Genomic DNA, 13553 nt, shown 5'->3' on the forward strand with positions numbered 1-13553 from the left:
AATTAGTTTCAACCTTACTTTTGTTGTCACCTCCTACTGATTTGAAATCCAACAATTCAATCACATCCTTAGATTCATTTTTGTAATTGTGGAGGAAACTAGTTTGGAAGCGGCTGGAAATATTCACATTACTGTGATTTTAACAAAAGAGACACAATTACCAATTTTGTAGGGAGCAGCAGAAAAGTAATATAACTAGAAGAGTAACTAATTACTGTCTTATTTTATCTTATTTTGTAAATAGATCATAATATGTTTTGCATGTAAAACCATAATCTGCCAAGTAAGTATATCTGATAGTAAAACACAGAGTACATGATTATCATACATGGACTGAGTCCTGGGGCAAAATTTTATTCAACTGAATTTACACATTATAAACTAAATTAATTAATAGACTAAATTAAAGGAATAGTACCATATTTTTAGGAAATTATGTGTATTTGCCGTCTTTGCTGAGAGATAGATCCAGCTGCCAATTAGCTTAGCTTAGCATAAAGACTTGAAGCAAAGGGAAACAACTAGCCTGGCTTTGTCCGAAGATTTATTTTTTTTTTTTTTTGCCTTGCAGCAATTTTCAAAGTTGCTTATCAACAAATTGTACCTTGTTTGTTCAAAAGCTGCAAGAAAACAACGTGTAAAAAACTACAATTTGTGTTTCTTTGGGGGGTTATGTGCAGGATTATTCCTTTAAAATTGCAACAGTCTCCCAAAATAGCTAAAATTGTATGCGAGTGAGTTCTTGAGAAATGGACTTCGTTCCACCTCTGCTGACTGATGAGGGCGGGGTGTTTATGGGATAAAGAACTTGTATTTTCAGACACATTACACTCTGACCTACATTTTTCTTTTCCTTGCGTCGCTTTTCTTTTCCTCCTTATTCCTCTCTCTCTCTCTCTCTCTCTCTCTCGACAGGCCTAGCTGGCAGTACAACTCAGATTGGTGTGAAATCGCCGCCTAACAGGCGGGAAATTGGCTCTGTTATTTTTGGAGCAGAGTCATAGGGGACCGTCGGACCATCATCCTCTCTCTAATGAGCAGGTGATGGAGGCGTAGCTGGGGAGTAGTGGGGGGGGGGGGATGCATGGCGTCTCAAACACCACACACATGGCAGATGTACAGATGAAAGCAGAAAAGGGAAAACAGCACTTCCAAAAATGAAGCCCGAGAGAAAGCAGAGGAGGGAAGAGAAAGGAGAAGAGAGGGAATGAGGTGGTGCGATGAGATTTCCTGCAGCTGATACGAATACCAGGATCAGATTAGCCAAATATTAATAACCTCTGTTGACGTCCGCCACTCCACTGCAAATGAGCGTTTAGGGAGCTGGACTTGGCCGGAGCACGGTCTGTGTTTATGTGGAGATGATGGATGAAGTCGGGGAGGGGGGAGGGGGGTCAAGCAGGGAAGTGTCAGGAACAATAAGATCTTCAGCCAAAGCAGAAGATTGCCTGTAATAACAGAGAACGTATTGAGCAGTGGTTCCCAACCTTTTGTGTGCCTCAACAACCCTGTCAGATGTATGAAGTACCCCTATAAAGTACCCCCTATGTCGACCCTGTCATGCTCCATATGTCTGTTTGATGGATTTTAAATGGGATTATATTTAACACTATTTAAAAGGCTCTATTGGCAGAAATATAACATTCATAGGCATGTTTTTATTGGTTTATAACCACCTGAAACCTTTATCTTTAATAAAGGACCCATTTTCTATCATTTAGTAAACTGACAACCTAAGTGACATATTTTATAGATATTTTATATTATATTCAATACTGTACCATTAACCCAATAAGTTTGTGTAAAATTAGCGATTTGAATGAGCAGATTCTTTCCTGTTCAGGGGACTTTTTTTTATTAATTCTGTCTGTATTATGTATTTGGTTTATTATTTTTAACAATCATACAAACTTAATAGGATTCTTTTTTATTTGACAGAGTCAGTGTTTTCTTGTCCCCGATGCTTGGCCCTTCATCTAGAAGACATTACATTTATTTTTCTTCACAGAATTGAACCAAATGCTGAGATATAGACCTAGTGTGTATATTCTTTTTACTTGTTTCTGGGGTCTGGGCCTCGCAGATTATTACACAACTTTATCATGCAGTAATCCAATTGAAACATTGTCTTTTCGTTGAAGGAACCAAGGCTGTGCTAACTTCCGGGTTGGCCAATGAAAAAGCTCTCTATGGACGCTGTAATGATTCCTCCTGTTCACAAAGGACTTGAAGAGAACACGACTCCAGTAAAAGTGACTCTTTGTAAATATGTGTCCTGAAGTTCAGCTGAAGCTAATATACAATCAAGTGGCTATCTTCCAAATATAATCAATACTTTCAGCAGCATGTCGTGTTGAGGTTGGTGGGATGTTTGGTAGCTTATTGGTTATTGTGTGAATGAAAGGGATCAGCATCGCACCAATTTGTAATCCTATTTGTGGGTTTATTTTTATCCTCCAACACATATTTGTGGATATTTTATATTACATAATCACCATGGTCTATTTTTACAAATTGGGTGAGCCACTCCACAATCTGTCCACATACCCCCCGGTTGGGAGTCACTGCTATAAACGACAGCAGCATAATGCACATGAACACAGGACTGGACACGGCCTGTGCAGTGTGTGTTTATACTGAGACAATAGGAGTGGGGGGTTGGTTGTGGCCAAGCACAGAAGTGTCAGGCACAATCCCATCTTCAGCTGAAGCAGACTGCCGCCTAGAACATATGGAGGACTGTACAGTTAATGCACACTCTGCTACCACACACTGCGGTAATAAACTCATTTCTGATTGCATCATTTGCAACTCATGCAGTATTTTAGAAACACAGCGAGGACGCTCTGCAGAGACACTCTTTATACATTTATTTCATATGAATATGCTCCAAACCTCAACATACATGTCACAAATTCTTCATCTCATGGCTGGCTGTGGAAATGCACAGTCACTGGTTTCCATGGTTTAACTGGAGCTTACTCATGGCAACTGGAAGGCATCGTACACAGTATTCATCACAATCCATAAATTCAGACACTGAATTGACACACACACACACACACACCCACATATCCCAGCCCACAGATCCATTGGAAGGAGTCAGTTTTGGAGGTGCAGTGGTACACAGCAGCAGCTAAACACTGCCCCCTACTGTCAGACAGTCGCCATGCATTTAATGAAAAGTGAGTGATGAAGTTGGCCTGCATGTATTTATATATCTATAAACAGCAAGGTTAATTATTTTGCAAGGAGTTACAATATGTTGTTATAAATGTTGGCAGCAGTCAACACAGAGCACTGGTGTGATTTGGCATCATAGCAGTATTTGCTACAATGTTTAATATTCAATGTTAATCAATTAAATTAAACAATTAAAAATGCATCAACTAGAACTTAAATGCCCGAAGTTCTAACAATTTATGATTTAATAATAATAATTTATGTGTATGAACAAACAGTAAACTTCTTTTCTTTTTAAATTTTTTGATCTTTTAAATTTAAATCTTTTTTCCCCATGAAGCCCATTCATTTTAGACACTCAACCTATTATTTATGATATGTGTACCAATAAAGTCCTCCAGTGTTAGACAGTCTGGTCTGTGTGCAGCTGATGTTCAGGACTCTTTTTTTAACTTTGCTCAGTCTCGTGGCGTGCCAGCGCGGGGGGCAAAATGGTCCCACAGGGGCCCTGGAAGTGGAACCTGAAACACAAGAAACAAACAACGTCTATGCTGTAAACGTGCTGAAAATGATGCACACGTGTGTGATTGTGTGACAGTAAACAAAAATACTTGAAGCGCATGGTGGCCGGTGTGTTTTCCATGTTGAATTCGGCCACAGGGACTCCTCTGGCTGCCACCTGAGGGGCAAACATGGCTGCTGGATACACGACAGACGACGTGCCAACCTGCAGAGTGGGATTTTATTGAGTTTAAGATAAGTTTAGGAAAGAGGATGTCTATATTAATAATACATGACAGAGTGCTGCTCTCTTTTGTCTTTTATACAGCACTAAATTTAACATCTAAAACTTTAATATTCCTCCAAATATCATGGCAAAATAAATATAATAAACTTTGACAGTCTGGAACAGCTCAAAGCAACTTTTACAACAACATTAGCAGCATTTACTTATTTATCTATGAGTGCGGGAATAAAACTGCCATGTACACAAGTGAATTTGGCAGTATTATTGATGCACTTTATACATTTCAATTTTACAATAATATAAATTTCATGAACACACACAAGTTTACGCAGATATCCTTATTAGGACATTCCCACTCACTTTATTCACTGCCTGATTCAAAGCCTGATTTATACTTCTGTGTCAAACTGATGCCGTGGCCATGGCGTAGTTATGGCGTAACCTTGTACTCTACGCCATAACCTGATGTTCTCCTTCCCAGAAATGTAACTACACGTTGAGGCAGCACAAACAGCTGTGATGGGTTTGCTTGGTGTGTGTGTGTGCATTGTCTGACAATGGGAAGTGACTCATGTAAAACCCAGACAAGTTAATAATGCTGGTTGAGATTCCCTCTTCAAAACATACACACACACAGACAAGTGTGTCCTCACACACCCAAACAGGCACACATGGGACGCTGCCTCGCTGCATGACACGCTCTTGTACTCCCTCGTCCTTTTGTTTCACGGGCAACGGGGGGGGGGGGGGGGCAAAGAACGAAACGAGGAAAATACGAGATAGACTGAGGAGAGAGTTGAGGCAGACTTTCAGTTTTGGTTGTGTTATTTTTCAGAGTAATGCAGACAGACAAGTGCACAGGTATAAATGCTCGTAACGGTGTGGGTCACTGGCTTAGACTCGACGTAGAGCCTACATACAACTAAAAATCAGCCTTTATCAAACCCCTTTCTCGGTCTTCTGTTCCCAGGAGGACTACTGGTCCCGACAAGGTCAATTTTTACACCAGAAAAGGTCCCCAATAGGTAACAAAAACGCATACACAAACACACACGTACCACAAGGCAGAGGTCACAGCTGTCCAACACTTTCTCTGCACGAGTGAGGATGTCTGAGTCCAGAGTCTCTCCAAACCAAACCACAGCTGGTCTCAGGAGACCGTGACAGCCTGTCTGCTCGCACCTGAAACACACACACACACACACAACACACACACACACACACACTTTGTCAAAACAAATAACCTCATTTGAAAAGAGCAGAGCACTAAAAGAGAACATGAGTGTGTCTTACCTGGGCAGCTGTTCAACAGGGATCTCTGCGTCATCTGTGTCTGGGTCTGGAGCTCTGAGGAGGCAATTTGATAAAAAAGACGTTTGATGTCAGTAAAAAAGGGCAATTACACCCTGATATACCTAAAACTCCTCCAACAAAGCTTGTTTCTTACAAATTCACGTGATTTTATACTGATACTGAGCCCGAACTACATAGTGCTCATTTAAAATACATTAAAGTTAGTAAATCCAAACTATTTTAGGTTAGATATATCATTATATTTAATACACTTTTATTCCCTGTTGTTTTTTAATAATCTTAAATCTGCGAACATCTAAAACCATTCTTTCAATTACCCATTTACTTAATTTTGTTGTATTTATTCATCTGCTGCTGCTCCCAAGTGCTTTAACTTTAACTTAAGAATTACTGTTAACAGATTTACATGATCAGTTCTGACATTAATTCATAGTTTTAGCACAGGGCCTCCATCATTTTACCCACAGCAGAGACTTTCTTAGTGGAACATTTCCGCTATTAAAAACATCAGTTTTAAATGTCAGATAAGTGGCTTTTAAAGTGACATTTCAGATTTTCCCTTCCACTGCGTCATCAGGTGTTATTTAGCTCCTGACGTCTGACAAACTGAAACAGGGCTTTTTTTTTTTCCTGCTGGCATTTTGTGCTCAAATGAATGTGATCAATATCTCTAATTACAAATTTTCATATTGTTGAGGTCAAACCAAGTCCAATTCACCGAACGACACCAGATGAAGCTCTTACCCTTTTCCCTCCAGAGCGGCACAGATGGGGCTCTTGTAATTGGCTGCTTCATGACTGCAGCTCATACAGCGTGTTTTAAACAGACTTCCTGGAATCACAACACGAGAGACAACAAGTTAGTGCTGAAACAACCAATCAGTCGGAGGACAGACAGTTAATCAACCACTATTTCAACGATTGATTAATTGTTGTGTGTAATATATCAAATACACATGTCAAACATTTGTAAGTTCCAGCTTCTCCTGAGTGGATATATTCATAAAACAGGTGTTCTGCAAGACTTTTTAAGACCTTTTAAAGATCATTATTAATACAATTTCATACCTGTGTGACGTCCATATGGGCAAAAAAGGACGAGGGATATGAAGTTTTTGTATCACGGTATGTTTTAAGATTCTGGCATGTTTCATGATACATATAAATATAGATTTGTTTTTGCATGACTGGGCCTTTATTTAGCTTTACAGAATGTAAAAACATTTTATTGTGCAAAACTGCAACGTAGTGAAACAGAACAAAACATAAAACTACCAACAACTTTAATTTCCTTTTTTTAAAACAAAATATTTTAAAATATTTGTTTAAACTAAGTATTCAAAGAGATATTTCTCAAATGTTCTATTGCACAAGTAAGAAGCAAATGAGTTACAGCAGTTATTTCAGCTATGCGTTAAAGAACCAGTATATCGACCGGTATAGATTATTGGATTTTAAACGTTTAAGCCCCCGTGAAATTACAAATTAAAGTTTGTCTTTACAAAGTTTAATTATGAAAATTTTTCCTAATTCTTTGATTTTTTTTATGGACTAAACAATTAACTAACTATTGACAAATTAGGTGTCAAGTGTCACCAAGAGATGAGCACATGTAAAAATCAAGAATTATTTGCACATTTAATTCTAAAAGTAAAATAAGGGCCTGAATGTCAGAATATAGTGAAAAATAGCCATCAAATTTCTTGTTTTGAAAAGCAGCAAATCCTCAAAATCTAGAAGACAGAACTAAAGAATCTAAAATAACTTTATTTAATCGAATATCAAACTTGTTAATTCTTAAAGATATACACAAATTAGAGCAGCTTCAATTATTCGATCCATGCTGACATTAAGCGTAATTCCCTTGTTTTCTACTTGCCGTGAATTTCCAGGATGTTTTTGGATCCGGCGCGTCGATGGAGCTCGTCGATATTCTGTGTGACGACCGTAACCATGCGTCCCTGTTTGCTCAGGCGCTCCTCACACTCGGCAATGGCCATGTGGGCGGGGTTGGGGTTTTTTGTGAGCATGACCTCGCGGCGGTAGTGGTAAAACTCCCAAACACGGGAGGGATTCCTGGAGAAGGCCTCTGGAGTGGCGAGTTTCTACAAGATGAAGATGTGAGGAAAAAGAAAATCTGTGCTGATTGAAAAGTTCCCTAGAAAATCATCAACAGGCTGTTAATAGAAGACACAAGAGAAGGAAGAAGAGACAACTGAGCACAGACTCATCTGCACTGTTTCCACTCAGCTTCAGACACACAACAGAGTTCCCAAATAATCTGGTATTTCAGTTTCTTCTCTGAGTCAGAACTATTTTTTATCATAGTAAAACTCTCAGTGCACTTCCTTGGAGTGACCCCGAGATGCTCGATGAGTACAGACTCAAGAGCTATTAAAGTTTCCTTCAGGGTTTACAGGGCAAAAAGTTTCCCCTTGTGAAAAATGATCACTGTTTAACAACTCTAATTGTAAAATTGACATTTTAATAATGCAGTTTTACACATATTAAAGATTGGCGAAAGCAAATGTAAGGACCGTATTCATTATTTAATATTGTACACTTAGTTGCAGTCAGTTTATTAGGTATACCTAGCTAAAGCTAATGCAGTCTTATACCAGACTCCTGCAATAAGCCCTCGTGAAGGCTTTAATATTTACTTTTGGTATGTATGACATTATACTGACATGTTTTCTATTACTTTAAACACTTGGTCATTGTTCTATAAGACAATTTACTTATATTTCTTCACAGAAGTCGACCAAATGCGGAGATATAGGCCTACTGTGTATACACTTAACACACTTTAAAATCAAGAAGGCCTTGCAACCCCTCCGTGAAGCTTTGGCGACCCCTAGTGGTTGGGAACCTCAGGGCTCGATAACAGAACCACCTGTCAGTATAATGCAATACAGTTCAATAATATAATAACACGGCTGCACACCTGCGCTTCCCATTTCCTCCAGTAGCCTCCTGCTCCTCTGAAGGTGGGGACTCCGCTCTCGGCGCTCACTCCTGCTCCGGTGATGATGGCTATGTTGTTTGCTTTAGAGAAAGTCTCCCTGAATGCAGCGAGGTCTGAGCGGAAACACAAATAATACATCACAAATAAAATGAGAGTAAACGAACGCTTGTGGGATGCGGGTATTTGCTCCTGAGGAAGAGAGAGAGCTACCTGAACTGGGTCTGGCCATGTCTTGGCTAACCCGAGGTCTTCTCAGGAGGGCATACAGGTGAGAGTTTGTTACGCCTCTGCAGGTGACCTGGCGCACAATCATTGGGTTTTAACTGGGGAAGAAAAATATGACAGTATTGAAACACAGCTGACTTTTCCCTTGTGATCACCAGAGCTGCATGAAATGTTATTATTATGAATTATGAATGTTCTGTAGTTTCAAATAGACGTCCTGAACTACAAAGTTTGTTCTCCAGATTTAAGAGAAAAATGTTTTTGTTTTGTTTTGTAGTATAGACCCCCAAACAAAACGTCACATCATCACGATGACAAAACTAAATTTATAACGCAAACACAATCATTGCCACAACTAATCGAGAATCCTACCACAAAATAATGGTAATATAAAGATAAGATTGACTTTATTGATCCCACGCTGGGGGAAAGTCACCCCACAGCAGCTGCAGACACAACAAGAACATAAAGACTAATTAAAATATAAAATATAAGATATAATGATACACTTTGACAAACAGATGGATCACTTCTGGCTGCCCTCTTTGTTTGAATGAACAAAAAAAAAAAAAAAAACTTCTTTAGTGAATATTGTTGTTGATCCAGACTAACAGGAGCTTGTTTGGACACAGGGTGGATGCTGAGGTTGTTCCCAGAAGGTCACTGTGGCTTTATGAAGCTTTAAAAAGGTCATACAACAAGTTAAGAGTTCATATAAACAACCGCAGCTAGCAGGCTACTTCATCATATTCTGTTATTCATTAATATCCGACACCAGCATTAACACTACGATACATTGTTCTACAATATAACAAGCATGGAAGTGACAGCCTGACGTACGGAGGCTGAGTTGGGTCCTTTTTTTGGTGAGATTTAGTTGAGGTTTTTGCTAATGCTAACTAGCTACCTGACAGAAACGGAGCCCACGACCGTCAGCTGGAGGAAGCAGGAAGAACCAATCAGCAGCCACAGCGAGGTAAATAACAACCAATCAGCAGCCACAGCGAGGTAAATAACAACGCCTCCTGCTTCCACCAGAACAACCTATCAACAGCCACAGCGAGGTAAATAACAACGCCACCAGAACAACCTATCAACAGCCACAGCGAGGTAAATAACAACCAATCAGCAGCCACAGCGAGGTAAATAACAACCAATCAGCAGCCACAGCGAGGTAAATAACAACCAATCAACAGCCACAGCGAGGTAAATAACAACGCCTCCAGAACAACCTATCAACAGCCACAGCGAGGTAAATAACAACCAATCAACAGCCACAGCGAGGTAAATAACAACCTATCAACAGCCACAGCGAGGTAAATAACAACCTATCAACAGCCACAGCGAGGTAAATAACAACCTATCAACAGCCACAGCGAGGTAAATAACAACCTATCAACAGCCACAGCGAGGTAAATAACAACCCCCTCCTAAAGAGAAGGCTTCAACATACCATTCCACCATACATCACAACTTCGTAGAGGCTCGTATCGTTCAAAAAGTACTGCACAGGGAATCTTTAAAGTAAAGTATGGAAGCCCACTTATGTCAATGTGAGGTTCTGTAACTCATTATAATAAGAAAACTCAAAGAAATCTCAACATTTTGACTTAATATCTCAAAATAATGACATAGTATGTTGAAATAATTAGAAACACTCCTCAATATTTTCACTTAGTATCTCCAGAACATTGAGATTATATCTCTGAATATTCAGAAACATTTTTAGTTTCTCATCACGCTGCTCAATATATTTTGCACACCATTTTACAGTGTATACAGTGGGTACGGAAAGTATTCAGACCCCTTTAAATTTTTCACTCTTTGTTTCATTGCAGCCATTTGCTAAAATCAAAAAAGTTCATTTTATTTCTCATTAATGTACACTCAGCACCCCATCTTGACAGAAAAAAACAGAAATGTAGAAATTTTTGCAAATTTATTAAAAAAGAAAAACTGAAATATCACATGGTCATAAGTATTCAGACCCTTTGCTCAGTATTGAGTAGAAGCACCCTTTTGAGCTACTACAGCCATGAGTCTTCTTGGGAATGATGCAACAAGTTTTTCACACCTGGATTTGGGGATCCTCTCCAGTTCTGTCAGGTTGGATGGTGAACGTTGGTGGACAGCCATTTTCAGGTCTCTCCAGAGATGCTCAATTGGGTTTAGGTCAGGGCTCTGGCTGGGCCAGTCAAGAATGGTCACAGAGTTGTTCCGAAGCCACTCCTTTGTTATTTTAGCTGTGTGCTTAGGGTTATTGTCTTGTTGGAAGGTGAACCTTCGGCCCAGTCTGAGGTCCTGAGCACTCTGGAAGAGGTTTTCTTCCAGGATATCTCTGTACTTCATTCATCTTTCCTTCAGTTGCAACCAGTCGTCCTGTCCCTGCAGCTGAAAAACATCCCCATAGCCTGATGCTGCCACCACCATGTTTCACTGTTGGGATTGTATTGGGCAGGTGATGAGCAGTGCCTGGTTTTCTCCACACATACCGCTTAGAATTAACGCCAAAAGTTCAATCTTGGTCTCATCAGACCAGAGAATCTTCTTTCTCATAGTCTGGGAGTCCTTCATGTGTTTTTTGGCAAACTCTATGCGGGCTTTCATATGTCTTGCACTGAGGAGAGGCTTCCGTCGGGCCACTCTGCCATAAAGCCCCGACTGGTGCAGGGCTGCAGTGACTTTGTGGAACTTTCTCCCATCTCCCTACTGCATCTCTGGAGCTCAGCCACAGTGATCTTTGGGTTCTTCTTTACCTCTCTCACCAAGGCTCTTCTCCCACGATTGCTCAGTTTGGCTGGACGGCCAGGTCTAGGAAGAGTTCTGGTCGTCCCAAACTTCTTCCATTTAAGGATTATGGAGGCCACTGTGCTCTTAGGAACCTTGAGTGCTGCAGAAATTCTTTTGTAACCTTGGCCAGATCTGTGCCTTGCCACAATTCTGTCTCTGAGCTCCTTGGGCAGTTCCTTCGACCTCATGATTCTCATTTGCTCTGACATGCACTGTGAGCTGTAAGGTCTTATATAGACAGGTGTGTGTCCTTTCCTAATCAAGTCCAATCAGTTTAATTAAACACAGCTAGACTCCAATGAAGGAGCAGAACCATCTCAAGGAGGATCAGAAGAAATGGACAGCATGTGAGTTAAATATGAGTGTCACAGCAAAGGGTCTGAATACTTATGACCATGTGATATTTCAGTTTTTCTTTTTTAATAAATTTGCAAAAACTTCTACATTTCTGTTTTTTTCTGTCACGATGGGGTGCTGAGTGTACATTAATGAGAAATAAAATGAACTTTTTTGATTTTAGCAAATGGCTGCAATGAAACAAAGAGTGAAAATTTTAAAGGGGTCTGAATACTTTCCGTACCCACTGTATATTTTTCATTATAGCCTTATATAGTCTATTATATTAATAATATTCTTATTTTGTGATTCTTTATTGTACTTTTACACGTCTGTACTCTTTGCACTACATTCTCCTACGCTGCTGTGTCTGTTGAATTTCTCCTATACGGGGGATCAATAAAGGAACATCTTATCTTATCTTATTATTTCAAGATACTATGTCATTATTTTGAGCTCAAAATATTAAGTAAGTTTCTGATTAGTGTTTCTCATTATAATGACTTCTAATTATGCAATGATTTATATCATACTGACTCCTGTCACGTTGGTCGGAAGAGTTTTTTGTTTGTTCATAATTCAAAACAAAAACAAAAGTTTGATTTGTTAGATTGGCTGAGAATTAATTTACTGTACTGCCCCACTGTTGTGCTTTGTTACTGAAATAATTGTGAATCCTTTCTCCACTAGAGGCCAGCATTGGATTAATATAGCATAAAGCACAGTGACAACACAAGAATATATTGTGGTGTTTTTTACTATAATAATCCCGTGTGATCTGAGATTTATTGATAACATTACAATTCTCATTGCTTTTGTGTAATACCAAACTCAAGTGCTATTTCAGTCGATTAAGGTGGTGCCAAAACCACACCCTGAATCCTTTTCAGTTCATGTCCCTGCAGTCCTGCTCCTGCTCCATATAGGGGATATATTTAATAAAATACTGTACAATAGTTGGCTTTTATTTTTAAAAAAAAGGAGCATCTCTATATTGATTTCGACAGCACTTACAGGCAATATTGACAATGCTCTTTTGATATTGTGACTTCCACTTCCTTTGTCCCACCCTGAATGGATTTCCATTGGTGTTGTCTAACTAAATTACAACATTATTGACTCGTGGTGTCAGAAATCTTCTCTCAAGGAGCCACATGATGATCGGTGCTTCATGCTGCGAGCTGCAGGCTGATCTGTTGGCTTGAAGGGGAATTTAAAGGAGGTGGGAGAAAACTGGACGTGTCTTTAGATGGTATTGGGGCATTGTCCTTAGTGTAAAGGTGCCTGTGAGATTTACTTTATTCACATCTATATCATATCTTTTTTGTTTTTCCTGTAGTATTACTAAAAGTGATTTATGGGGCTATTTTTTGTGATATATTCAATATTGTCCTTATAATTCTTATGAACCTTTTTATTATTATCATATCAGTGTATCTGTAGATTATTATTTGTGGATTAATCAGATAATTATTCTCTCTGTAACATATCAAATAATAGTGAAAAAACTCACAATATTGCTTATTTGGTTGAACTAACAGTCTGAAGTCTAGTCCAGTATTCAACTTATAGGAGTGTGACAGAAACCTGAAGCCACCAGTGCACATACACAGAGGAAATTAACAACATTAGCAGTTTTAATGATGTAGACGATGGTTTTTTTTAAGGGTTTTAATGTGGAAATTATACTTTTATTTTCTGCAGAAACACACATTATTGTTCCAAGCAGACTATTTAATAGGCTACATGTCTGGAGGGGATCTTTAAATGTACAATCATATTAAAACTGAGGAAAAACAACAAAACCTAAACCTGTTTTAGCATTTTTTGCTTCATAAATGACATTTTAATCCACCTACCATAACTGTTGTCGATTCATTTTCTGTCAGTTGACATCATTTATTCACTGACTAATCATTTCAGCTCTTCCTATAAACCACACAGGAGAGTTGAGATGATGTGGAAGTGGTGTATTGCTTCTCATTGGCCAGT

The 13553-nt window shown here is 39.1% G+C and overlaps 1 protein-coding gene across 3 annotated transcripts; it reads right to left on the minus strand.

Annotated features, from left to right (window-relative positions):
- Positions 1–2855: 2855 nt before the first annotated feature.
- sirt5 (sirtuin 5) lies at positions 2856–9428 on the minus strand. Of its 3 annotated transcripts, none has more exons than XM_051377320.1 (9): positions 9343–9428; positions 8421–8533; positions 8190–8323; positions 7125–7350; positions 5990–6077; positions 5225–5278; positions 4990–5113; positions 3795–3910; positions 2856–3704 (listed from the first exon to the last, which is right to left on the minus strand). In XM_051377320.1, the coding sequence occupies exons 2-9, from the start codon at positions 8521–8523 to the stop codon at positions 3632–3634; spliced, it is 918 nt and encodes a 305-aa protein (XP_051233280.1). In that variant the 5' UTR covers positions 8524–8533; positions 9343–9428; the 3' UTR covers positions 2856–3631. The 3 variants fall into 3 exon arrangements, with proteins under 3 accessions (XP_051233280.1, XP_051233282.1, XP_051233281.1); XM_051377322.1 differs by having other exon boundaries at positions 5990–6073; positions 7121–7350; XM_051377321.1 differs by having other exon boundaries at positions 9276–9388.
- Positions 9429–13553: the final 4125 nt, after the last annotated feature.

Source organism: Dicentrarchus labrax, unplaced genomic scaffold, assembly GCF_905237075.1.
Source record: "Dicentrarchus labrax unplaced genomic scaffold, dlabrax2021, whole genome shotgun sequence".
Classification (NCBI taxonomy): Eukaryota; Metazoa; Chordata; class Actinopteri; family Moronidae; genus Dicentrarchus; species Dicentrarchus labrax.

Excerpts from the sequence above, each read along its gene's own strand:
- sirt5 (XM_051377320.1), bottom strand. The coding sequence starts at position 8,523 with ATGATTGTGCGCCAGGTCACCTGCAGAGGCGTAACAAACTCTCACCTG. Across the intron at positions 6,078-7,124 it reads AAACATCCTGGAAATTCACG|GAAGTCTGTTTAAAACACGC; the intron begins GCAAGTAGAAAA and ends TTGTGATTCCAG. Across the intron at positions 3,911-4,989 it reads GCTGTGACCTCTGCCTTGTG|GTTGGCACGTCGTCTGTCGT; the intron begins GTACGTGTGTGT and ends CCCACTCTGCAG.